Here is a 25,371-nt window from a genome sequence, read left to right on the forward strand (position 1 = left end):
AGTGACAGTGAGCAGTATATTTCTGCCCTTGTACATGTGCTATTTGAGAGGGGAACGGTAGTAAATAACAGCGCCTTGGCTGGGTGAATAAAAGTTGTTTATATCCATTCCATACTGCCGCCGCCGCTGCCGCAGAGCAGATACCCAGCCATCACGCGGCATTTAATACGTAATAAACCAAGGTAAATAATGACCCGGGTCCATCTCTGCATTCATGACAAGCCCAACAGTAAACATAAGTGGTGCGCCAAAAAAAAAAGTGACATGAATAACATACACCCTTGTGACCTGTTGCACTACATTGGCCGTAAAGAGCAGCCTCTTCTAGTTTTGGTATCTCCGCTTGATAATGTACAGGGCCCCGATTTTGAATCCGGTCCAATCGGCGATCGAAGTAACACTATATCCCCCTACAGGTGTAAATTCCTGGCGGTTAAGCAGCACGGAAAAGAGCTGAAAGTTACTCCGTTTGATACAGAGATGTTTCCAAGAACAGATGCTCTGGGGCCCTCTCTGAGAGAAGTTGGGCAAAGATCAGTTGCGTTCCTATTGGGAGTCGGGACATAAATTCAAGCTCCGCCATAAATCAAACATACATTTTCAGCCCCCCTCACTTTCCTGTGGATTGCTGTAATAACAATGTCACTTGAGTCTGCCTGGTTGCCATTAGGACTCTGGAATCCATCCATGCTAATGATTTGGTACTGTATCCTGTGTGTGTGTGTGTGTGTGTGTGTGTGTGTGTGTGTGTGTGTGTGTGTGTGTGTGTGTGTGTGTGTGTGTGTGTGTGTGTGTGTGTGTGTGTGTAAACCCAAAAGAAGAAGAAGAAGAAGAAGTGAATATTACTGGCCTATTTGACACTTTGCAGGTTAAGAGAAATACCGAGAGCTGTGGCAGATGCCCTTCATATATCAAAGCATCTCTCAAAATGGATCCTCCTTGCCAGATATAACACCCTGTGAGCCAATAAAGTTAATACCCTGAAACTCTGTGGCTCTGCCTTTCACGTTTCTAGACAGCTTGGTTGCTGAGCCAGAGAAGAGGACAATACACTCCAGTTAAATCTATCTCGAGTGAAAAATGTGAATTCTATTTAGATATTGTTCAGCGTGCCAACGGGCCTTCCCATCTGCCAAAAACCTGAATTTGATCTAAGTCAAAGTCTATTCTGTGTGCATTTTCCCTCTTGAAATTACAGCCCCCATGCCCAATGCTAATCTTTAAAAAATGAGCTCGTGCCAAGGCTGACTCACCTGACTCCCGGCCCAAGTCGAATATTTACCGGAATGGTCACATAACACCGCCTTAACGGTTTTCATAACCCATATGCACACAGTATAGGATCAAAATCCAATTCATATATTTGTTTCACACAGTGTAAACACACATTTTCATTCCAGTGAAACCGAAAACCCCAAATTGGAGTACAGGGAGCTGCTTCTGGTCACAGAGACTATTTAGAGAGAGGCACGCTGGGTGAAACCTGCTTCGCTCATAAAGCAAAAAGCAAACCAATTTCGGTGCAGCATCCGCACCCCTCTGCCCTGTTGACTCTGGCTCAGCAGGTTCAATGAGTTTTCAGTCAACACTACAGAGTGCAGCTCTGTGCCTATAGGTATCTGTACTGACAGAGGGCCTTTAGAGAAGACCAAGGTCACTGCTACAATAACACGGCGCAGATATCTCCTCCGTGCCAGGCGGATGTGGTGTGTGTCTCTCTCACAGCCCTGAAATAAAAACCGATGAGTGCAGCCGGATACCAATAAACTTGACTTCACTCGGTTCCCCTCTGCAGCGAGACAAAGTAAGTGCGAGTCCGTGAAGGTGCGTGTGCGCCCAGACACACACCGTGTGTGCAAAAAAAAAAAAAAGAAGAAGAAAGAAACGGGACAATATCCTCCGTCATCGCAACACTGATCAATCCTCCGAACCATTGGCCGTTTCATACCATGGCAGCAATATTAACGAGCCTCATATTGTGTGCGATATTATCACAAGAGCACGCCAGGTGTGCTGGATTCAGAACAAGATGCAGCCGCAGCCCTCCTCTTTTATGTGGCTTGTAAAGTCACTCGGTGTGTGAGTGTGTGCGTATCCACGTGCACACAAAGATAAGGGCTTTGTGCGATAGTTAAGGATGGGAATTTCCTGAAATAGCTGTCAAGGATTTTGCCAACGGATGCCAGCCGCAGGAATTCAAATGTGCAACTCAAGCACTTTGTGACTGGCATTAGGAAGTTACACCTACTTTGTAATAACATGTTTCTGCTTGGTGAAAAGCCAGATGTAGTCGGCGATGTAGACAAGGCAGAATGATCAGATCACATTGTAAAAAATAAAATAAAAAAAAACCCGTGCCAAGAAAAAAACCCCCCATAATTATTTGGCTTGGGGGTTGGATCACTCAAAGGACCATAAATGTAAATGCGAATTAACACAGATCTGCAGAACGAGTCTAATGACGGTAAATATACTCAATAAGCCGTTTTCATAATTACAATACTAATCAAAATTAACATTCAGTATTACAATGGCGTGCATAAAATCAATGGAGAAATAGTCAATAGTGATCATTCATGGGACAAATATATTACCATCCAATTTCATGGACATCAAGTGGCTATCAAAATGATGAGTGAGGCTGGCACAGTCGGGCAGCACTTTAGCGCGATGGAACAAATAAAGTCAAGCCAAATGAGTGGCCAAAAACCTATCACAGGAAATTGGCTCGGCTGATTGACTGTAGTCGTCCATCTTTTCCCACTCCGCCGCACCTGCTCGGTAGCGTCTGTAATAACCCGCTCTGTCTGGCCTGCAGGTGTGTCCCACGTATTTACTCTGGCTCCACTTACCACACGTGCACACTATGTTACATTTCTGCCTCAAACACCCACCCCCGCCTCGATCCACATGACACCCTCACTGTGCCTTGCTCCCAGTCCTATCCCTCCTGATTAATTGACGGTGAATAGAAATCAATTTCGAAACTCGGGACCCCTTACTTATGGATTCCCGCAGAGAGCCTCATCCACCCCCCACACTACCCCCCCCCGCCCCACTCCTTTGCCATGGAGTAATTGCTGAGATGCTCAATAGCCGACCCTCTTACAGGCTAGCCTGCTTCAAATCCTGCTTGGGTGTCTTCTTGACCCTCATTGGTTAAGACACAGCCGGCTGATCGATGTGACATCTCGACAGATACACATGTGGCGGCTGGGCTAAGTGGGAAGGAAAACATTTTATACATATGCAAACCAGGAAAACAAAAACCTACCATGCACATTTGTGCAAGATATCAAGATTTATATCCAAACCTCATTGACAGCGACCGTAATAAACACGCATTTTGCATTTCAGCTTACCTATTATGATGTTAGTGATGCCAGCCTCCGCGTATATGGTTGTTTTGTGCCACCAACAGATACCTCTAGAAACACATTATCATTCTCACAAATCAGAGGGATTGGCCATATTGTCAGTGAGTTACCTGTGTTTTGCGGCGATGAGTGTTAAAATCCACCATAAGACATTTTCTCTTTTCTATATACTATAACGTACTCCCATCCACTGCTCTGCAACAGTAGGGATTGGGCGGTGGGGGTGGCGGCTGATTTCTTGATGTGTTTCCCTTCATCCCCCAGGAGACAAAGCAGGCAGACAGCGCTAATAAACAGCGGTGTGAAGTCTTACAGTGGCGGCTCGCGCCGACGCAACCAATGTGATCAATTATCGAGTAGCCAATTCTCTTTAATTAGAGGCTTTAAGTATTGAGATAGCCCGGGTGGGAAGCTGAGCAGCAGCATGTAAACCAACCTCATTACACCGCTGTGATTCACCTCCCAGGAGCTGTGATCCACGCAGTGTTTACACCATGCATTTATTTCTGTGGTAACATATCGAGTGGAGGAATGGCTCGGTGACAGACGCTGGGTTTTTTTTTTTATTCCCCCCCCCTCACCCGCCCGCCCGCCCCCACCCTCTCTCGCTCTCTCTATTTCCTTTCTATCACTCTCCCTCCCACTCGCTGCTGAAAAGGCTGTCACACTGGTTCGCCTTTTGTTGTGCAGAGTCTGGAGAGGTAGCACAATGTGTCCTAGTTAAAACAGTGCCCCATCTGCCCGGCATAATTAGACAATTATGCTGGAAGGATTCGTCATTAATTCTTTTGTGGTGGGCAATTTCACACCACAATGGGGTCTCAGGTTCATTTTTATATATATATATATATATATTTTTTTTTTTTTTAAAACCTTCCTGAAGATCTTTGTTCATGTACTCACACCCCTGTTAACATCGCCAGCTATTGATGTCGTGACAACTTGGTACAAGAAAAATATTCGTCTGTCAATATTGACTGGTTTTCTCCATCAAAAAGGAAGGCCAAGAGGAATATTGGCTGCTCTCGCCTTGTGTGCAGAAAATGAAAAGAAAAAGCCAGCAAATTCAAGCATGGTTGTAAACAAAACTGCGAAAATCAAACCAGCCTTGGTTAATGTATCAGGCAACGTGCGGTGGCTGAAACATGGATTGCGTGACCCGATCCTTGTGTTGTACTTTAATGTGCATTGACCGGATAAGAAAACCCAGGCAAGGGGCATCCGGGTAGCATAGCGGGGATCGCCGGTTCGAATCCCCGCATTACCTTCAGCTCAGTCGGGCGTCCCTACAGACACAATTGGCCGTGTCTGTGGGTGGGAAGCCGGATGTGGGTATGTGTCCTGGTCGCTGCACTAGCGCTTCCTCTGGTTGGTCGGGGCACCTGTTCAGGGGGGAGGGGGAACTGGGGGGGTAGCGTGATCCTCCTTTGCCCCCTGGTGAAACTCCTCACTGTCAGGTGAAAAGAACGGCTGGTGACGCCACATGTATCGGAGGAGGCATGTGGAAGTCTGCGGCCCTCCCCGGATCAGCAGATGGGGTGGAGCAGTGACTGGGATGGCTCGGAAGAGTGTGTAAATGGCTGGGTACAACTGTGTAGAAAATGGGGGGAAATAAAAAAAGAAAAAAGAAAAGAAAACTCAGGCATCCATCATCCACTTTTAACCTGATATGAACAACGCCAGTTCACAGCTGAATGAATACGGTTACAAAAGAGTCGTAAAAAAAACACCAAACTACATCCATCATGCCAACTTGGACAAAGTTTCAAAAACATATGGAATAGCAGTCAAACAGTCCTACTGAACTAGCCAGCAATATATCCAACCAATATTTCGCCGAGCTTTCCGCGGATGGATCAACGTCAGTTTAGTCAGGTACAAAAATTGCAGAAGAGATTCGAGGAGATGTTATAGACCAGCAAGGTAAATTTGATATAGAAATGCTCAACGGTACTCGATGTCTAACATGTTGTCACGTTAAGGGGCACTTGTTTCGCAATTACACCGAACAGCTCAGCTTGACTGAGGCATGTGGGAAGAAACCTTACAGTGTAACTCAAATCTGATTAGAGCCGCGATCTAATCAGCCACGAATTCATCCGTGAAGACAGGCAGGCAAAGAGAGAGAATCACTACGGAGAATTCGGTACAATTATCAAAAATCTCACAGCGCTGCATTAAAATTCTAATTAGGACATATTATCTTAATTGCTAAAGAGATGCAAATCAAAACAAGGTTAACGCCGCTCCCTTAACGCGCAAGGAGAACATGCGGTGGGAACCTCCTCAATATTCAATGACTTGTTCGACACGAGAAGCTGTCATTTCGCAGTGCCTCTCCCTCTTCGGGGGCAACGATCCTCGCCGGGAGCACCGGCGGCGGTGGCGGCAGCGCAGACGGTGCCACAACACCACAAGAACAAACTAATTGCGGTGCACTCATTTCCCTTTACTCGATCAATCAAAGCTGGCAACGGCTCACGTGAGGCCAACGACGGATGTTCGCAGAACCTTGGCCGGAAAATACGAGGGAAATGTCAGCGTGTAATGTTCGACAGATCTGAGAGCGTCGAGAAGAAGAAGAAAAAAGAAAAGGGGGGGGGGGGAGTTCCCAGAAAATTTTAACTCCCGTGGCGCACAACAAATTGCTTGCCATAAATTGCATGTGACAGGTGCACACTGTAACTCTGCAGACATAAGACAGCTGGATGACAGCAGGCACAAGGGGTAACAGTGACAGGAGAGGAACATGTCACTGAACACGGATTTATGAGTGGGCCCAGACTGAGGCCATCCATCAGTGGAGTCGTGCAGCATTGAACACGGTCATGTTTAGGACACGCAGAACTGGCTGGGGCCTAAGAAAAATACTTTGGACAAGCCGAGAGGGATTAAAAAAAAAAGGTGCCGATATCCAAAACATGTGGGATGCGCGAGGAAACGAATCATTTGCTTTGAAGGAATACTTTGCCACCCACAAAGGCGACGTTCAATCCAGCAGAGTCGCTTAATTGGAGCAGTTAGGCTTTGATACGGCGCTCCCGTTTCTCCCAAGGTTCTCGCAGTATGCCAATTACGGTATGTGGCGGCTTTAAACTAACTACGGTCATTTCCAGAAATCAGATTCCTGACAGAAAATAACAAACAAGCCGTTCCCCGTGTTTTTACAGAGAGATACTGAAGTTGGCTTTCAGATTGTGGTTGCCCACATACTTTCTTTCTCTATCTGTCTACTAAGACATGTGCACATGCACACACACATATGCACAGCTCTCCCTTTTGCTGGGTAGAAAGTGAATGGAGGCCCCCAGGAGTTCCCTTTGGCCCAGCTCTCACAGTCTATACCAGAGCCGACAGCTCTGATCGCTCCTGAGAAAGCAAAAGCTGCTCGGGGATCTCTTTACAATTCTCAGGGGCTCGAATAACCTGATGTTGAACTGATCCGATGCACTGATCCTTTGGTATTGGGTTAGGAACGTGTGAAGGGGCCTGTTGAATGAGCCAGTTGGATATCAACATCCCCACTCCGTGTTGCTCCAGCCCAGCAGATTGTTTGACTTGATTAGTCTTTGCCTGGTGCTAGACTCCCCAACGCCGTGCCCTCCAGACACTGGTATCAGCGTGTCAGAGGGAAAAGTGCTCTCCCCGAGTCTCAAGGTGGAGCCCATTACCCTGAGTGAGAGCACTGTAAGTTAATAGGATTTGCTCCCGATCAAGAGACCGAGCTATTTCCTGAGGCTGTTACAGGCCGAAGCACAAAAATAAATGTTCCTTTATTCAACACTATTAAGCGCCCTTCCCGCCCCTCCCCTTCGCCAGCCACTCTGACCCTACCCCTCCTTTTCCCCTTGTCAGGATGTCTGTTATTACTGCAGGAGGTGGTGCGCTCCCTCTCTCTATTTTTTTTTCAAACGGCCGGTAAAAGTAAAAGGTTGGCACTTTTTGTCTAAAGGAGCCATTTGTTCAGGTGAACATGAAACTTGCATGGTAAGCAGAGCCACGGCCGCACTTGGACAGGGGCAGAGGGGATTCCAGATTAATCATATGGACTATATAGCGTGAGGATAATCATTGAAGAGTAATTGCCAAGAGGCTTTGTGTAATGTATTCTTCCCCTGAGGTAAAACCTTGTAGCTGTGAGGAAGGATAATGGAGTAAGAGGATCATATAAAAATGTTTGCTGCTCCAACCTTTAACTCGGAGCTTAACCCTGACCTCAGCTAGTAATTACAGAGTTAATTGCCAACTGATCTGTGGAGCAAGCACCATCCGGCTCCACCACAGATATCAATTGGGCTTAAGGACCTCCCTCCAAGGTGCACTGAGGTGCCCCTGGGTCTTCTCAGATGCAATTCAAAGACGGGGAGAGCTGCCAGGTCAAGCTGCAGCGCCCGGTGTCGCCGACTGTGGTCTTTCTACGCCAACCTTCACGGCAATATTACTTTTTGAGTTTTGAAAGCCAAAGAGAAAGAGGGGAAAAAAGAAGAACAATAATAGATAGGGCAACATAATATGCTTCCCTGAGGCAAACAAGCACGCACAGTTTGACCTTGGAAAGATTTGGACGTGTTTAAACCTTAAGAGAGTCTAGAGCTAGCTTGCATTTCACCGCACATCTGAGCACAGCTCACTCGAGAAAACCCAAACGTCTTCGGCGAGTCAAATAGTTAAGTTGAGCCAGTGCTGCCATAAACCCAGTGGGAGAGCTTGGAATAATCTAGGCGATGTTAATGATGCAATTTATATGTGAGGGGACTGGTGTTTGGCAGGCTCTTTCCGTCTGAGCGGGCTGCACAACCCAGCGAGCTCCCAGCACCCCCTACTAGATGGAGGGGGTGGAGTGGGAGGAGGATGTCAGAGCCCATGTGAAAGAAGGGAGCAGGCGCTGCACTGATAAGAGCCATTACTATTAGTGTCTGTCTGTCACCTGCTGTGCGTCATCCAGCCCCCAACCCATCCATCGCGCACCCCACCCACACACCCATCGCGCCCCCCATCCCTCTATACCCATCCGTTTTCCTGAGGCACATCACTTCAAATTTGCACTCACCTACCCCCCCCCCCCCCAGCCTGTCACAGATACCTGGTTGGGGATGAAAACTGTGAAGCGAGCTTCACCCCCCCCCCAAAAAAAGAAGGCGCTTTGCTTTAAAGCAGTTGACAATTAGTGATGGTGCAGATATCTGCCATCGGTGAACTGTAAGGCTACAGCCACACCATTAACAATTAACAACAGTAACAACTGTGCATTAGCTGCATTACAACACCTGGATGTGCTATTATTAGGTGTTGTGCAAGTCAGACATGCTAATAGGCCTGCTGGGTCAGTGTCCCTTTGGTCAGGTGGAACAATGCCAGAGCACCTTACACCCCTGAACGGTAATTGCAGGTATTTTCCTAAAATCCTTTGTACCAAAATATTTAAGACTGTTATTCTTAGTTGCTACGCAACACTTCAACCACAAGAGCAGGAGAATGCTGAGAATGTGCCAAACAAATACTACCGCCAGAGTCATTCTGCAGGGGGAAATATGAGCGAGGCGCACATGTTCAATAATCAGCAGGAAATGTGGAACGGTTGTGTAAAACACACAATCATCCTTTCATTCATCAGTGACTTGACCTATATTAACAGATAATTCCAACCAATAGCTCATTTAATGAGCCATTTTTTACTGTCTGAATGGCACCGAAACCCCTATCCACGGCCGCACGGACAGCTTTTGCCCCCCCACCCCAACCCGAGCGCCAACAAGTCCCCGCACTTAACTGTAGAGTAAAGCAACGTGGCAGGCGTACAGAGTGCCCTGTGCGATACATCAGTCCGTAATGTGACATGAGAACATTGCCAGATAGCTACATGACTGTCTGCTTCGCAAGTCCTTTCAGATTTAACTCAGAACGTAGCCTGGAGCCCGGGCAAGTATACAACGGCCAAAACAAAAGCAGACCGACCGACGGTACAGCCTGTCTTCCCGAGCCTAGAACCAAGGACTTAAAGCAAGGACATGTTACGCAAGATATCACATTCAATTCTGCTGCCAGCCTCTGAGGCCAGATGATGCACATTAAGCGTGTCTATCTCCTGAGAGTGTTAATCAACACGCTTTTCCAATGCATACTTATGAGTTACTATCTACTCCCCGTGTCTTCCCTTTGGCATCTTAAATTGAGCCGCAAATTTGATGGCAAATTAGCTTCAACGGGGTCAGTAATATAATACTAATAATAATAATATTATATTTGTATAGCACGTTTCAAGGTACACAAAGATGCTTTCCATAAAATAGAAAAAAAAATATGATAAAAGCAATACACCAAAAACATGTTATAAACAACATTCCCCCTCCCCCTTTTCTCCCCAGTTGTACCTGGCCAATCACCCCGCTCTCTGAGCCGTCCCGGTCGCTGCTCCACCTCCTCTGCCAATCCGGGGAGGGCTGCAGAGTACTGCATGCCTCCTCGCCAGCTGCTTCTTTTCACCTGACAGTGAGAAGTTTTGCCAGGGGGACGTGGCACATGGGAGGATCAAGCTATTCCCCCCAGTTCCCTCTTCCCCCTGAACAGGTGCCCCAACCGACCAGAGGAAGCACTAGTGCAGCGACCAGGACACACACCCACATCCGGCTTCCCACCTGCGGACACAGCCAATTAGGTCCGTATGGACGCCCGACCAAGCCGGAGGTAACACGGGGATTCGAACTGGCGATCCCCGTGTTGGTAGGCAGCGGAATAGACCGCCATGTCACCAGACGCCCGTGTTATACACAACATTAATCATACATTAAAAGCAATTCTGAAAAGGTGAGCTTTGGATTAATGATTAACGTGGACAGATTGGTGCGGTCTCTGATGTGTTTGGGGAAGTCACCTACAATATGTCACCTATACAACGGTCCGTGCCTCACAGCCAGCGCAGCTGAGGGGGGGGAATGGTATCAAAAAAATGATTCTAGGATGAGAGCAAAATTTGCGGAAAAGCTTGAAGTGGTGGCTGCTCTGTGGGGCCATCAGCTGTTAACAAATCCCTCTGATGACAAGGCGTCGCTGCACGGTCACCCAGTCAACCTTTATGGCTGAGCTCATAGAAGCCAGAGATTTAATGCACACTGGTATTAGCTGTGACACACAGTCACAGTAAAGTCGAGAGGGGAGGACGACTTGTTGAGAAGGTGTGTGTGTGTGTGTGTGTGTGTGTCCTTGTACTTCTATCCCAATGGGGACCAAATGTCCCTATTAGGATAGAAAACCAGAAACCACCTACCTTGTGGGGACATTTTATGGGTCCCATGAGGACAAGGGTCTATTTTAGAGTTAGGACTTGGGTTTAAGGGGTACGGTTAGAATTAGGATTAGGTTAAGGTTAGGTATGTAGTTATGATGGTTAAGGTTAGGGTTAAGGGCTAGGGAATGAATGTAGTCAGTGAGGGGTCCCCACAAGGTGTGTGTGTGTGTGTGGGGGGGGGCATTTTATGGGTCCGGAAAAGGGTGTATTTTAGGGTTAGGACTTGGGTTTAGGGTTAAGGTTAGAATTAAGCTTAGGTTAAGGTTAGGGTAAGGGTTAAGGTTAGGGTTAAGGGCTATTAAATGAATTTAGTCATTGAGGGGTCCCACAAGTATAGAGAAACAAAGTTGTGTGTGTGTGTGTGTGTGTGTGTGTGTGTGTGTGTGTGTGTGTGTGTGTGTGTGTGTGTGTGTGTGTGTGTGTGTGTGTGTGTGTGTGTGTGTGTGTGTGTGTGTGTCCTTGCACTTCTATCCTAATGTTAGGATAGAAAAACCAGAAACTACCGGACATTTTAGGGGTCCCCGTGAGGAAAAAGGTTCTATTTTAGGGTTAGGACTTGGGTTTAGGGTTAAGGGTAGAATTAGGATTAGGTTAAGGTTAGGGTAAGGGTTACAGTTATCAGAATCAGAATCAGAATCAGACTACTTTATTCATCCCCGAGGAGAAATTGGGTATGGGTATTAGGTATATGTAGTTATGATGGTTAAGATTAGGTTTAAAGGCTAGGGAATGAATGTAGTCAATGATGGGTCCCCACAAGTATAGAGAAACAAAGTTGTGTGTGTGTGTGTGTGTGTGTGTGTGTGTGTGTGTGTGTGTGTGTGTGTGTGTGTGTGTGTGTGTGTGTGTGTGTGTGTGTGTCTCCGCACACGTCTATCGTAATGGGGACATTTGAGCTGAAAAATCAGAAACTACCTACCTTGTGGGGGACATTTTATGGGTCCCCATGAGGAAAAGGGTGTATTTTAGGGTTAGAACTTGGGTTCTGAATTAGGTTAGGTTAGAATTAGGATTAGGTTAAGGTTAGGGTAAGGGTTAAGGTACGGTATGTAGTTATGGTGGTTAAGGTTAGGGTTAAGAGCTAGGGAATGAACACAGTCAATGAGGGGGTCCCCACAAGTATAGAGAAATAAAGTCATGTGTGTGTGTGGGGGGGGGGTCTTGGTAGCGGTGGTGATGGCGAGGGGGCAAGGAGGAGGGGGTGGGTGGGGGTTCTGTGTGGAAACAACCAGAGATCTCTCCACTTCATCACTGAGTAAATGGCAACACCGACATGAGCTGCGACTTCACAGCTGCCTCATGGCGGGTGACATTGAAGCCCACGCATGAACACATTGCTCATCAAAGCGAATGAGGCGTTGCTTTCTTCCGCCGCGTGTGCTGGGACGGGGAGGGAAAAAACAATGGAGGCCTCCCCGTGCAGGCACTTGCACACCTGGAATTTCGAGGAGGGGGGGGGGGTGAGGTGGGAGTGAAGAAGAAGGAAAAAGAAAAAAGAAAAGGAAAAGAGCGCGTTGGGTTCCTTGGAGCTGTTGCGCGTACAGCTTAACAGACTGTAACCTTCCGCCGACGGGGGAAGGCAATGAACGCCCGGGGTGGCGCGGAAACGGCTCCGAGCGGGCGCTAATGGCTGGTGTCACAATTAACCTGTCTTAAAGCAAAACAAGAGGGGCTTTGCCTTAACAGCAGACACGCGGTGGAGAGGCTCGACGTCCTGCAGCGAGACACTGAAAAGGCTCACCGGGGTTCAGGTTTTTAATCTGTCATTAGCAATGCTCATTTCAGCACAGCTGCACAACTATCAGCCCCGCTCGCACGCGCTCACGTGCACACCCGGCGCGATGGAAACACAAAAAACAAACAAACCCATCAAAGCGCGTCTCTCGGCTCCCCGAAGCTCAAGAATCAATTGCCACCGAAGCTTTCGAACGGCCCTCAGAATCGGACAGGCAAATCAGATCTGCCCCGTGGACAATAAAGAAAAGGATGTCAGTAATAAACAGTGAGCTGACAGCAAAACAGTAAATGATTTTTTTTTTTTTTTGGGGTTGACGTCTAAACACATCCCCGTGAAAATCTCAACCAAATGGGTTCGAACACAAAAGCTCCCCTCATTCTCTTTAACTACGGTCCGTTCTCTAAGTGGTAACAGACGTAGGCATTTCTTCTTGAAGCCCTTTCAAGAAAAAAAAAAGGGGGGGGCAAGTTGCGTTCCTTTATTTATTTAACAAAACGAGCTGTAAAGCCAAACATTAGGTCATGGAATATTTTCACCCCCCCCCCCAAAAAAAAGAAGAAGAAGAAGAAGAAAAAAAAAAACCCCAAAAAAACAGATTTGATGCTTATAATGAGACATCTAAACCCCCGGTTCGAGTATTCCCACAAAATATGAGCTTGGTGAGGACCTTTCTTAGTCAAAAGTAGTGCTGTGGGATTTTTCTTCCCCCCCCCCCCTTTTCTTTTTTTTAATGCAACTTTTCAACAGCATGGTGCACATGCGTTTCCAATTAAGAGCTCCAAAGCTCACATCCAAGCCTGGGCCCCATTCACCCCCTTTCCACGACTGACCAAGTCTGAGGAAATGTTAAACAGGCATCATAACCATAACAGCAACCCCAAATTTTTCAAAAGCCTTTACTTTCCAAACAATCATTAAGACATCATCGTGAATTGATGATGCGGACCCGCGACATCACACGCGGTCTCCATGAAAGGAAAGAGCATACTTAATCACCCCTTCTTTTCTTTTTTTAGCATCAAGTTTGCAGGTAGTGCACATCCACGGAGCAACCCCCCCCCCCCCCCCGTGGCAATAGGGGTGAAAATAAAACACTCTTGCTCCGCACCCTTACAGTGCAGAGAAATGAAGTCGGCTATGTCGGTGCTGTTGATTTGTGAGCATCATAATAGAAACGCACGGTTTACAAGAAGCACACTATTTGCATTTGGAGTATAATCTAACCTCCCTGGTAGCGGCAGCAGCTCCCCGCGAGCCCGTCTGCTGCTGCTCACAGACTTCCATCTCTGGGCCCCAAGGAGCTGTTGGGAGACTTTGATGTTCTGTCTAAATGAATTGACTCTGCTTCTTGATACAGCCCCCTAGTCAACCGACACCGCCACACACACACACACACACACACACACACACACACACACACGATTCTGTCACCTGTGATAAGACACTGTGTGTTCTTGGTGGTACCATATCCTGGATCGGATACCCTAAAAAGGCCGCAACTGTGTAAATGACTGAAAAAAAAAGAATAGAAAAAAACGACGACTTGTCTCTCCATCCCAGCAGGCGGGTGGAGGCCTTTGATGTATGGAGCCGCATGTGAGCGAGCCAAGGGGAGGCGGGTGTTTGTTACCTTGCAGCCCTGCTCCGGCTCCAGTAGGTGAGCCTTTATGCGGGGTGCCCCTTCAGGGCACGGTGTTTTTCTGGAGCCCACACAAAGGCAACAACCCCCCCCCCCCGAAAACCCCTTCTATCGTTCCCAATTCCAACAGGACCGGAGGCGGAGGTGCTCCGCGTACTGGGCTTTGCGACTTGGCCATCCTGTCGGAAGAATAACTCTAAACGCTTATTGAGGGAGTGGCGGTGCACCGCTAGGGGAAGTACAGATGTGTTGACACGTCTACCGCGGGACTTCTGGAGTGTCACGATGATGATGATGTGCTTTGAATATGGATAAGTAGTGACTGGCACCTTAACACAGCCGGATGAGAACAGCCAAGGCGGGTCAAGATAGCTCCGGCTACAACCGATTGACGACTAACAAACATCGCATCGAAACGATTTCCATTTAAAGATTGGAGGCGGAGGGGAGTGCCCGGGCAGAAAACAATACTTCTCCGTCTTAAGCTCCGGGTTTGGTCAATTCTCGTTTTAAAGCAAATCCAATTACCATCGATTCCGCATCTCCTTAAAGCCAGCACTATTCCTCGATAGCGCACAAATCTAAACTCACATGAAACAAGAGTATTTAACCTATTACAGCCGCCAATGAAGCGGTCCGGTTTGGGAGAGAGAGGGGGAGAGAGGGAGAGAGAGAGAGAGAGAGAGAGGGAGCGACAGCGGTGTTTCTGAGCAAGGCATTGATCTTCCCACTCCCCAGGTTTTCCCAGCGTGCCGAGCGATTCCCATGCGAAGCCTCTGAACATGTCTCTCCTCCAGCGGCGATGGTGCTCCTGAGCAAACCTGCCCTGGAAGGAGCATCTCATTTAGTCGCCGCGCCCTTTGATGTGGATTCGGCGCTGCGGCGCATATCATTCCTGTCTGAAGGTTCGGCTTCCACAATACAGCGGGGTTTGAAGTTTCGCATATTGCAGGTGCTACAATGCGATAATCTGGGGGGCAATTATGCATTATACATTTCAACAAAAAAAAAGAAAAAGAGAGAGAGAGAGAGAGAGAGAGAGAGAACGCCATAACCTGAAAGTGAAACGTGGATAAAGCAGCGCTTCAAGTTACATATTGACAGAAAAGTGTTTTGCGAGACTTTGGGTGCAAGACTTAAAAAAAGCCCCTCATTTTTGTTATGTTGAGTGTTGCCGAGTGAGGTCTACATCTTCCCTCCCTGAGGGGGTAAACACACCAAATAAACTGGAGACTGAAGGGCGTCCGGGTAGCATAGCGGTCTATTCCGTTGCCTACCAACACATGGCTTGCCAGTTCGAATCCCCGTGTTACCGCCGGCTTGGTCCGGTGTCCTTACAGACACAACTGGCAGTGTCTACAGGTGGGAAGCCAGATGTGGGTATGTGTCCTGGTCACTGCACTAGCGCCTCCTCTGGTCGGCCGGGGCGCTACACCCCCTGGCGAAACTCCTCACTGTCAGGTGAAAAGAAGCGGCTGGCAGCTCCACATGTATCGAAGGAGGCATGTGGTGGTCTGCAGCCCTCCCCGGATCAGCAGAGGGGGGTGGAGCAGCGACCGGGATGGCTCAGAAGAGTGGGGTGATTGGCTGGATACAATTGGGGAGAAATTCCCCCGAAAAAATAAATAAATAAACAGGAAAATGCAGCTTGACTTGGCTCCGTGGCACCATTACCAGAGCAATTCATTTGAGGGAACAGCTTTGAAAAGGGCACCCAGGTCATCAGGGCTCTTCTTCACTGGCCACCGTCAAAGACAAGAGAAATTGGCCTCTATTTAGATTTCACAAACCGTTTGAAACACACCCCGGGTGGGTTCCTTCACTGTGCTCCAATGACAGAACCAAAAAAAAAAACATCTTGTCAAGGTCTGTTTCTTAACCGAAGAGGCGGATGAAACTGAATTCAAGGCTTCGACTAACTACAAGAGGGAGAAATTAATGTGTCGGAAAACATTTTGTGATCAGAATTAATAAGGGCGCGCTCGACTCAAACAGCCGACTCAAGACGGCGAAGTGAGCCCACCAGTTCCCAAAATCCATTTGCATCAAACATATAGGATTAAACATCGGGGAGGAAGGTGGTGGCGGTGGCTGGGGGGGCGGGGGAGTAAAATCAAGTCGGCAGTAACTGTCTCGGAGTGACTGGGGTTTGTGTGAATGCTTCTGATCTTCATAATTAAAGAGTGTTTGCACGGAGGTGCACAGCTCTGCGTCTCTTTTTAAAAAGGATGTTTACTGTCTCCAAAGCATGGGGATGCTGGCAGCCCGAGGGCCTGCCTGGCTTCCTTTTCTCCCTCTTTTAGCATCTCCCTTGCGTTCAGTGCATGCACACTCACACTCACACACGTGCACACAGACACATGTGCACACACACATACAAATGCACACATGCACACACATACATACACACACTGTACTGACACGTACAAACATAAAAACCCACATACAAGGAAATGGCTGCGCTTTCACAAACATCAGCCTGTCAATTAGCCTCTGCACTCATTTCTCCTCAGAAGAGAATTATTTTTCAGCTGGATGCTTTTCCTTTGTTTATTGTGAGCAGACCAAAGCCTTATCAGCGGCTAATCACTGCATGTCAACTTTACAGACTTATTGCAGTCAGATTTAAAGAAAAAAAAAGATTCAGAGAAGAGAATAATCTTCTTGAGTTTAGATTTCCATTTCAGATTTGGACAATCACCAATTTCTTTTAGAAGCTCAAATCCGTGAGACAGCCAGGGAGGAGATCAGCGTTTGTTGGGTGTAATTTGTTGTGACATGTTAATTGCATCTTCTTGTAATTCTCCCTAATTGATGTTTGATATGTCTCAGGAAATTAGGCCGACTAGATAACACTACAAATATTATGAATCTCCCAACCTGCCACCACCCCCCCCTCAAACACCCCGCCCCGCTGCACTTTTTCTCCCCGTGGCAGGTCTGATGAATTTGCACCGTCTAAAAGTGTAATATGTCAGCGTGCCGTGCAGCTATGCTGTGTATTCCCAGGGCTGCCTGGCTGGCTGACACATCTAAGGTTACCCCGTATGCTCAAGATACATTCTGGCACCACTCTGGAAGGCTGGAGGAGGACTAACCTGTGCAATTTTCACCGAGTTCTGGGTGGAACCACCAGCGTGGTACTCAACTTTGCTCTTCTTGACAATTTCTTCAAACCTGAAAATACAGGGAGGTACAACAAAAAAGAGCTGTCAGAAGTGAAAACATTCAAGGTTAACCACAATGCCACAGAGTTGAGAGAAAAAGTACAGTCAGACCTAATGCTCGAGGCCTAGCTCGTCCACTATATATATATATATATATATATATATATATATATATATAAATGGGATAAAAAGCAACAAGTGTCTCAAGACTGATTATCACATTGTTCCATGCAAACATGCAAAGGAGCAGCAAGGTGTACTGCGAGGTTGCCACGCTATAGCGTTTCCACTCGAAGTGTGGTGGAAGAGCAGCTGTAAACACAGAGGATAGGCACATTACTTTTTATGGGAACCTTATAAGATTGATGTCAACATTATCAAGGAAGCCTCCCACAGACCCTGTGTTTTTAAAAACAATACATGAGCTCATACTTAATTGGCATTTAACGAGATCGGCAGATTAGATGCAGTAATTCCTCGGCCGTTTTTGTCAGCATTTTACCGCTCGCCGAGAATTCGGCCCTCGCGCTTATCCCACGGCGTAAAGCGTCCTAAATGAGGTATGACTCTTCGCCACGCCGCCAACGTGAAATCCCAGGTCAACGTCGCCTTGAGTTGTTTGAACTTAAAGAGAGCAGAAATACCGGGGGGGAAACGCTGGGTTTTGTTAAACGCGACGCTTTACCGCGAATGTTGCCGGGGTTTAAAAGAGGCACTTAGGCCCTAAATGTCAGTTTGATAAAAGCAACAAAAAAAAAGGGAACATTTTCCCCACATGGCTGTAGTTAGACATATTAAAGCAAGATGAGTAGTGAAAGTCATTTATAAGGGCATTTTGAACGTCTCCCTCATATGCAATGAATGCAGTTGGGGGCGAAACTCCTGCAACCACTTGTGCAGATAGGCGCCTTTCAGCACCCACTTCATAGGTGATGCCTTCAGATGATTAAACGGCAAAATTTACAGCTCGCTTTGCGCATTAAATCTTACAGCCGGATTAACTTGACCACATCTGATTAGGCGTTTGATGTCCGAGCCATATTCCGAGATTTCGAAACAGCTACAACCGCCTTAAACCCAATAAGTCACGAAAGCAGAGATGACGTCGGGGAATCGGTGGGGGGGAGTAAACAATTACCGTGTCTTCATACATAAACCGCTGGAGCGCCCCCCGGGTTCAACCGTATAAAGCTGTAGTTACTCCTATCATTTTTTTTTGGTATTTTTTTTCCATTACATTACCGTCGCAAACTCCAATAGACGTGGATATCCGTTGCTTAGGCATAACGTGATGCAAAGTCAAAGCCACACGGTGAGATGGGAGTCTTTATCTGTGGAGGCGAGAACATGAATAATGTGGTTCCTCCAAATCGTTCACACAAACAGCCTCCGTGAGGGCCGGCGATATAAACGTGTCCACCCGGCTAAGGGAATTGACCTGCCTGCGGTCTAGATGATGTGCCACATTAGGAGGTCCTTGGCACCCCACCCCCCCCCCTCCTCAAAGTGTAAATTGAAAACTATCCATTGAAAGTGTATTTACACCGGGGAGAAATTCCAATGACATGGTAAATGGTTCAAGGTACTACACACCATTCCCACTGGTTTCATGTGTAATTCCACCTTAAATGAACTGAGTCTGCGGCGTTGCTCAGAAAATGACAAGGATAATCCCGAGGGATGCTGGTTATGTAAAGTCGGAGCGATGTGGAGCCGCGTCCCCCCCCCCCTAAAAAAAAGGATGAAGAAAATATTTTTAGGGGTTTCTCAGGGTAGGTCAAAAGGGTACCCGGTTTGAGTAAAAAAAAAAAAAAAAAATTTACAGCGGGGTTGAACCTGGAAATAAGCTGCGGCCGTTTCGACACCGGGGGATTTATTTTGAGCATTTTCATACTTCAGAGACGAGTCATTAGTATGCAAACTGCATCCCGGCTTACCAACATGTGTCACCTCGAGGTGCTCAATACCTCGGTGCCTCCTGGTTCAACTAGGCATGGCTGACTTGAGAAAGAAGTGTGAAAGTAACCTTTTTCGGCTTCAAAGAAAGTCTGCACATCATGTCTCAAGGCAAGAGGGGTCTACCCAGGGCAGAATGTTCCTAATAGAAAAAAAAACTTTCCATGCAAGCGGAAAATATGCTAAGCAGGGAAGAAAAAAAATCGTTTCTAAGACACCTGTTATGACTCATTGACAAAGGAAGAATTTGAGCACTGTGGGTGTTTATAACATGAAGGCAGCCAAGGGACTCCAGAGCCCATTTCAAATAGACACACAGCTTCTGTGGATTTCAGCTTTCTCTCCCCCCCCCCCCCCCCCCGCTACAAGTATTTGCTCCACCTTTCAGTGCAGACAGCAAGGGGCCCTGCTCTTGGACTCCTCGAAAATCCCATCCGAAAAGGAGCAGCTGCCTCGAGACCTTTACACCCTCAGACATCATGTGATCCCACAGCACCGACACCATAAATGGCCCCCTTGGACATTTAGGAGGGGGTGGGGGGGGGGGAATCCCTATCCATCTACTGGGATCTATGCAGAATATGTGATGGGAAGGAGTGGAGGAAAAACAAAATGTCCTCTCGCAGCTATGTGCACCTTTCAAAGCTGGACCGGCCACTTGTTTGACAGCGGAAACGACGCCAGCTATGCCACGAATCCCGCTGGGGCGCGGACGGGCCCCGGTTACGCAACTCGGGGATTCTTCGGGAGATTGGCCCTGATCAAATCGAGTCGCTCTCGACGTGGGCACCGTGTTATTTTTCAATTTCATACCTTCCAATTTGTGACTAATGGGGACACTTACTTATTCAAATCAAATCAAAGTCGAATTTAATAGAAGGGAACCAGGCCACTGAATGCAACGCTCCCCCCCCCCTCCCCCCCTCCCATTCAGCGGATCCTGAAAGTCACAGTCCAAATCTAATACCGTCACGAATCTCTGGCGTAACACGCTGAAATTTTCAGGGCAGATCACACAAGTCAGGAACATTTGGTTGTTTACATTCCTCGGGTAAGAGCCCCCACCGCCGTTTCTCATCAAGGGAAATATGAGATCTTCAAAAGTACTATGAGCGCTCTCTGTCCTGAATGACTCACGAGTTCCTCTTTCAACCCTCCCCGCCCCCCCGCACAACTTAACTGAGTACATTATTTACATGAGGCAATAATTCAAGGTTTGCTCCTCTAAGTCTCTTACATGGTGGGCGAGGCGAGCCCATTTACCCAATCCCTCTTCGTTCCCCCCCTTTGATGTTAGCCTATCTCCGTAAGGCCGGATGAGTGCCCTAAAATCCCCGTCGACTGATTTCACAGGAAGAACAAGTCTCTGTTAATCAATGGCTAGATTGGATCGGGATCCTCGGGAGTGGTCGGCCTGAAAGTCCTCCCGAGCGGATGGAGTGCACGCCGAGGTAATTCATCGCTAATGATCACCGCGGCACCCACTCTCCTCCTCGCCGCTCGGCCCTTATTTAATTGCCTCGTTCACGTTTAAACAGCTTACAAATCACGGGGACGGACAGGGAAACATGATCAAACGCCCCCCCCTCCTCTCCATGACACACACACCCACCCGATCACTAATCAGGGGGAGGGCATGAGGTGGGTGGGTGGGTGGGTGGGGGGGTTGAGAGGACCGGGGCTTCTTTGCTATTCTCCTCGGGGATTAGGAAAGGAGATGGGTGGGTGCAGCGGAGTCGGGTGGGGTGTACTGGAACAGTAAATTATATCTGCTCCAACTACAGCAGGCAGGTACATTTGAACAGGCACATCCATCTCTCTCTCTCACTCTCTCTCACCCCATTTCTCTTCACGTGCACACACGCACACGCACGCACACACACACACACACACACACACACACACACACACCAAGAATGGGGGAAAATACAGCTAAAAGGCTTCAGTAATCCCACTTTCAACAGAGGCATCTGGAATGGAGACGGGTCCTACAATGATTAGATTCCCCAATCAGTGTGTGCATCCTACACCAGCCTGCCCTGGTAGTCTGGAGGCAGTACAAGGCCTGATGCACAGTAATTGTTTCCATAGGTCAGGCAAGGGGGGGGGGGAGAAGAAAAAAAACAGCTTGGGGGACATGATGAAAAGGAGATGGAAAGGGGTGAGGAATATTGCTGTTCTTCTCTCCCCCCACCCCCTCCCCTCCTCCCCAATTAAATTGTTTGTCAAACCCTTCACAAAGGGTTACACAGTTTATCTGTTTAAAATCAATACGCCCGTCTCAGTGTGAAAGCTTGTCCCGACACGAGACAGGCCCATTAATTATTCTGTTCTGTGTGCTATCACCGGGCTGCTCAAGGTTGAGCCTTATCTTTTCTTATTTCGAATCAATAATTATCTTCTCTCTCGCGCGCCAGCTCGCTCTTCCCCCCCTCAGAAAAAAAAGACGTACTTTTCATTCAATCCCTGTAGAGAGGCTCTCTGTGTAGTGCGCGGCGAGGGAGGAACGCGGGATGAATAGAACATCCTTATCGGGGGGGGGGGGGGACATTAGGCCGGCGTGGAAGGGATGGCGAAGAACGAGGCGGACAAAAGTACTGAACATAAATGAGTGATGATTCAAAGGCCGGGTAAGCCCCCCCCCCCCCCGTCCCTGTCCTCTGACATGCTCTAATAAATATTGATTCACACACCAAAAAAAAAAGCGTAACGATACTGCCATGCGCCACGTATCACAATCCCTTTGCTTAGATTCGCCGCCCCCCCCCCCTCCTCGCGTTCAATTCCCGCCGTGTAAAACCCCTAAGAGCAAAAACGGCCACACTCCAGACGAGTTTTTTGCTCTTTTGTTTGTTTCGCTTTATGCGTTATGGACTGGATGCACGATTAATGAGTGCACAATTACACGGTCATAATGGGTAAATAATTGCATCAGAATGTAGAGACAACACATGTGCACCCCTTTAATAATCAAGGCGATCCAGCAGCCCATTTGCTGGCATTAACATTACAGGCGTTGTCCTTAATTAGGCTGCGCACAAGGATTACGGGGAAAAATTTGGTCATGGAGGATGAGTTCATATTATTTCCCTCTAAAATGTTGCAGGTTTTTGGCTCCACGCGGCGTGCGCGTGTGCGTGCGTGTGTGTGTGTAGAGGGCACTGTCACACGTCACACAATGTTGTGTGGATGTGGGAAAGGGAGTGTCGGTGTGTGTGTGTAGAGACAGAGAGAGAGAGAGAGAGAATTCGTCTGTGTACGTGCCAGTGCATGTGCACATGGGAGTCTGTGTGTGTGTGCGTGTTGTGTGCGCGTATTGTGTGCGCGTGTGTGAATGCACGCAGCGCTCTCCTGAGGACTGGGATTTGAAGCCCGTGCACAAAAGCCTTCTGAGACGCTCTCCTCGAGTCGGAGGTTGACACCAGGATCTCCGTTATTCACAATGCTGCATGTGAACAACTCCACCAGCACCCCCTGCTGTGGGGGCCATATGGCCCAGTGTGAACTTTAAACATGCAGGCAGTGCTGCTGCTCACCAAGTCAGGGATACCATTTCTACCCCCCAACCCAACCCAACCTCACCCTGATACACCCACACCCACACACACACACACACACACACCACCTAGCACATGCAAGTGATCACTGCACACTAACTAGCCTTCACATGTAAGGCGGCTGCCATTGGTGGCTTTTCCTGTGTGCAGCTGAGGTTGAGAGATGTCTAAAAATAGCCGCGAGCATGCTTTCTGAAAGCGCTGTATGTACCGGCTTGCGACGCCCACATTTTAATTATAAAACACGTTCTTCAGAAGGGGAGGAGAGAGAGAGAGAGAGAGAGAGAGAGAGAGAGAGAGAGAGAGAGAGAGAGAGAGAGAGAGAGAGAGAGAGAGAGAGAGAGAGAGAGAGAGAGAGGAGAGGGAGGGGGAGAGGGAGAGGAGAGAGAGAGAGAGAGAGAGAGAGAGAGGAAAAAACGCCCACATGCAGAGAGAGATGTGATTATGTTTTGTTGCATCCCCTTGACTTGTGACGTTTCCTTCTGGCACCACCTGCTGGCAGCTGCCATCACGGAGCTGAGGACACAGGGCTCCAGCATCAAGGTATAACTGTGATTGCATCAGCCTCCTCTCATGAGGCAGCATGTGCACATTATAAGACTTCATCAGAAACTTACCCGATAGACCGGCATATGAGCCTAATCCCACTGGAGATGATCCCCCCACCCCCCCCCCAACCCCACTCACCAGTTCAAAACTATTATATGCTCCCATTTAATTATTCATGAGCTCTATCCACATATCTCACAGCTGACTGCAGCCTTCCTGAGCACATATCTCAGCAAGTGCCCTAAAAATGTAGGACTCACGTGTATCAATAAAACATCAGAGGCAGATTTCACAGCTGAACATGCTTCTGATATCTCAATTACTACCGAGTGCCATTCATTCATCTCCGCTTTCTCTCTTTCTTTCATGCTCTCTCTCTCTCTCTCTCTCTCTCTCTCTCTCTCTCTCTCTCTCTCTCTCTCTCTCTCTCTCTCTCTCTCTCTCTCTCTCTCTGCCTCAGAGGTCAGGCAATGGATGTGGGCTGGTGACCTTTGCCCTAAGCGACAGGGGGAGCCGGATGTAATGACCCCTGGGGGTTAGCGGAGGTGAGTTTAAGCACCGTTGTACAGCACTCAGCCTCAGCAACAGAAAGGGGGCTGGGAAATAAATAAGGGGGAGGAGGAGGTGGAGGACGGGAGGAGTGGGGGGGGGGGTCTACAAGGCTGTAATGTGTCTACACACTCAGTCAAGCGTGAGTGCATCCGGTGAAGTGGCACGACAGAAAGCACATGCAGTCCTGCCTTCGCACTGCACACTTGCATGTGTCCACGCATGCAGGTACACACGTGCAACACGCGTGTGCCTGCACACACGCACACGCACACACGCACACACGCACACACGCACGCACACACACACACACACACACACACACACACACTTTCTTTCTTATCCTGATACACCAGGACAGCTCCCACTGGGGGTTACTCGCACTCACGACTCACTTTGTTATGAAAAGAGAGAGAGACAGAGAAAGAGAGAGAGACAGAGCAAGGTAGGGCGAAGGGAGTCAAGTGTGTTTACAGAGCAGAATCTATCACACACACAGACCCAGGAGCCAGAGTGTTTAGCATGTACTCAGCGAGAGGGGCCTTTGTTGTTTTCCTCCCAGTAAGCAGATTGAACTGCACGGCGGCAGCAGGGGTGTGTAAAATGTACACAGACAGCGGGGGCATGTGAGCGGAGAGGCACCTCCACTGATCTCCCGTGTCGTGTGATGATGATGTGTGTGTGTGTCGTGTCTCAATCCAGCGCTGATCCCCCTGAGTCAGCCCCGTCAGTGATATGAGCCTCCCACCCTCTCCCTTTCTCTCAATCTCTTGTCTCTCTCTCTCTCTCTCTCTCTCTCTCTCTCTCTCTCTCTCTCTCTCTCTCTCTTTCCCTCTCTCACCCCATTCCCATCCGGAATGCTAATAACAGTCAGCCACTAACGCTGCATCCCTGAATTATTCATGCAGCAGTGGGTCACATGGCATAATGAGGAGTTTACTCTCATTCTGGATGTGATTGTGACGCCGCTAATCTGCATTTAGCACAGAGAAAGACAGAGTGAGGTGTGTGTGTGTGGGGGGGGATGGGGGATGGGGGGGGGGGCGCTGAGGATGAGCACTGATGAACTTAATTGCTGTGAGCACACAACCACTGAAAAGAGTCACAACATTATCCCGAGATGAGAAAGTAAACAATTAATTATCATTGGACAGAGGGAGTCATAAAACAAATGTCTGAACAGGCATAACATTTGGGAGCTCGCTGAAATCCTCTCCTCCCTCCCTCCCTCCCTCCCCGCCCCTTCCTCACCAGCCTGCTGGAGGTGGCAATAATCTGTAACAATGATTCACTCATCATTAGGCCTAATATAATAACACGGTTAACTAGCGCGAGCCGCTTTCGGTGGGTGATATAATGTGGAATTCAGTGTCACGCTGAATACTGCGTAAAGTGTATTTTTTCCGGAAATGAAATGTGTATTTGCCCATGTTGTAATCTGCACAATCATGTGTGTGTGTTTTATTATGTTAAATCAGTGTCTCCTATTGAAAAAAAAAAAGAAAAGATGGCAGGCTTTTATTGCCCCCTGCTGGACATTAAGGGGGGGTCACG

At 48.1% G+C, this 25,371-nt stretch overlaps 1 protein-coding gene across 2 annotated transcripts in view; it reads right to left on the bottom strand.

The window, feature by feature from the left end:
• Window positions 1-25,371, bottom strand: part of adkb (adenosine kinase b) — a 113,558-nt gene that overhangs the window by 77,841 nt on the left and 10,346 nt on the right. For both annotated transcript variants that reach the window (XM_056297070.1, XM_056297071.1), the window contains exon 4: window positions 17,138-17,216. In XM_056297070.1, the coding sequence (XP_056153045.1) occupies window positions 17,138-17,216 (79 nt within the window). The remainder of the gene's footprint in view (window positions 1-17,137; window positions 17,217-25,371) is intronic.

Source organism: Lampris incognitus, chromosome 17, assembly GCF_029633865.1.
Source record: "Lampris incognitus isolate fLamInc1 chromosome 17, fLamInc1.hap2, whole genome shotgun sequence".
In the NCBI taxonomy this organism is placed as follows: domain Eukaryota; kingdom Metazoa; phylum Chordata; class Actinopteri; order Lampriformes; family Lampridae; genus Lampris; species Lampris incognitus.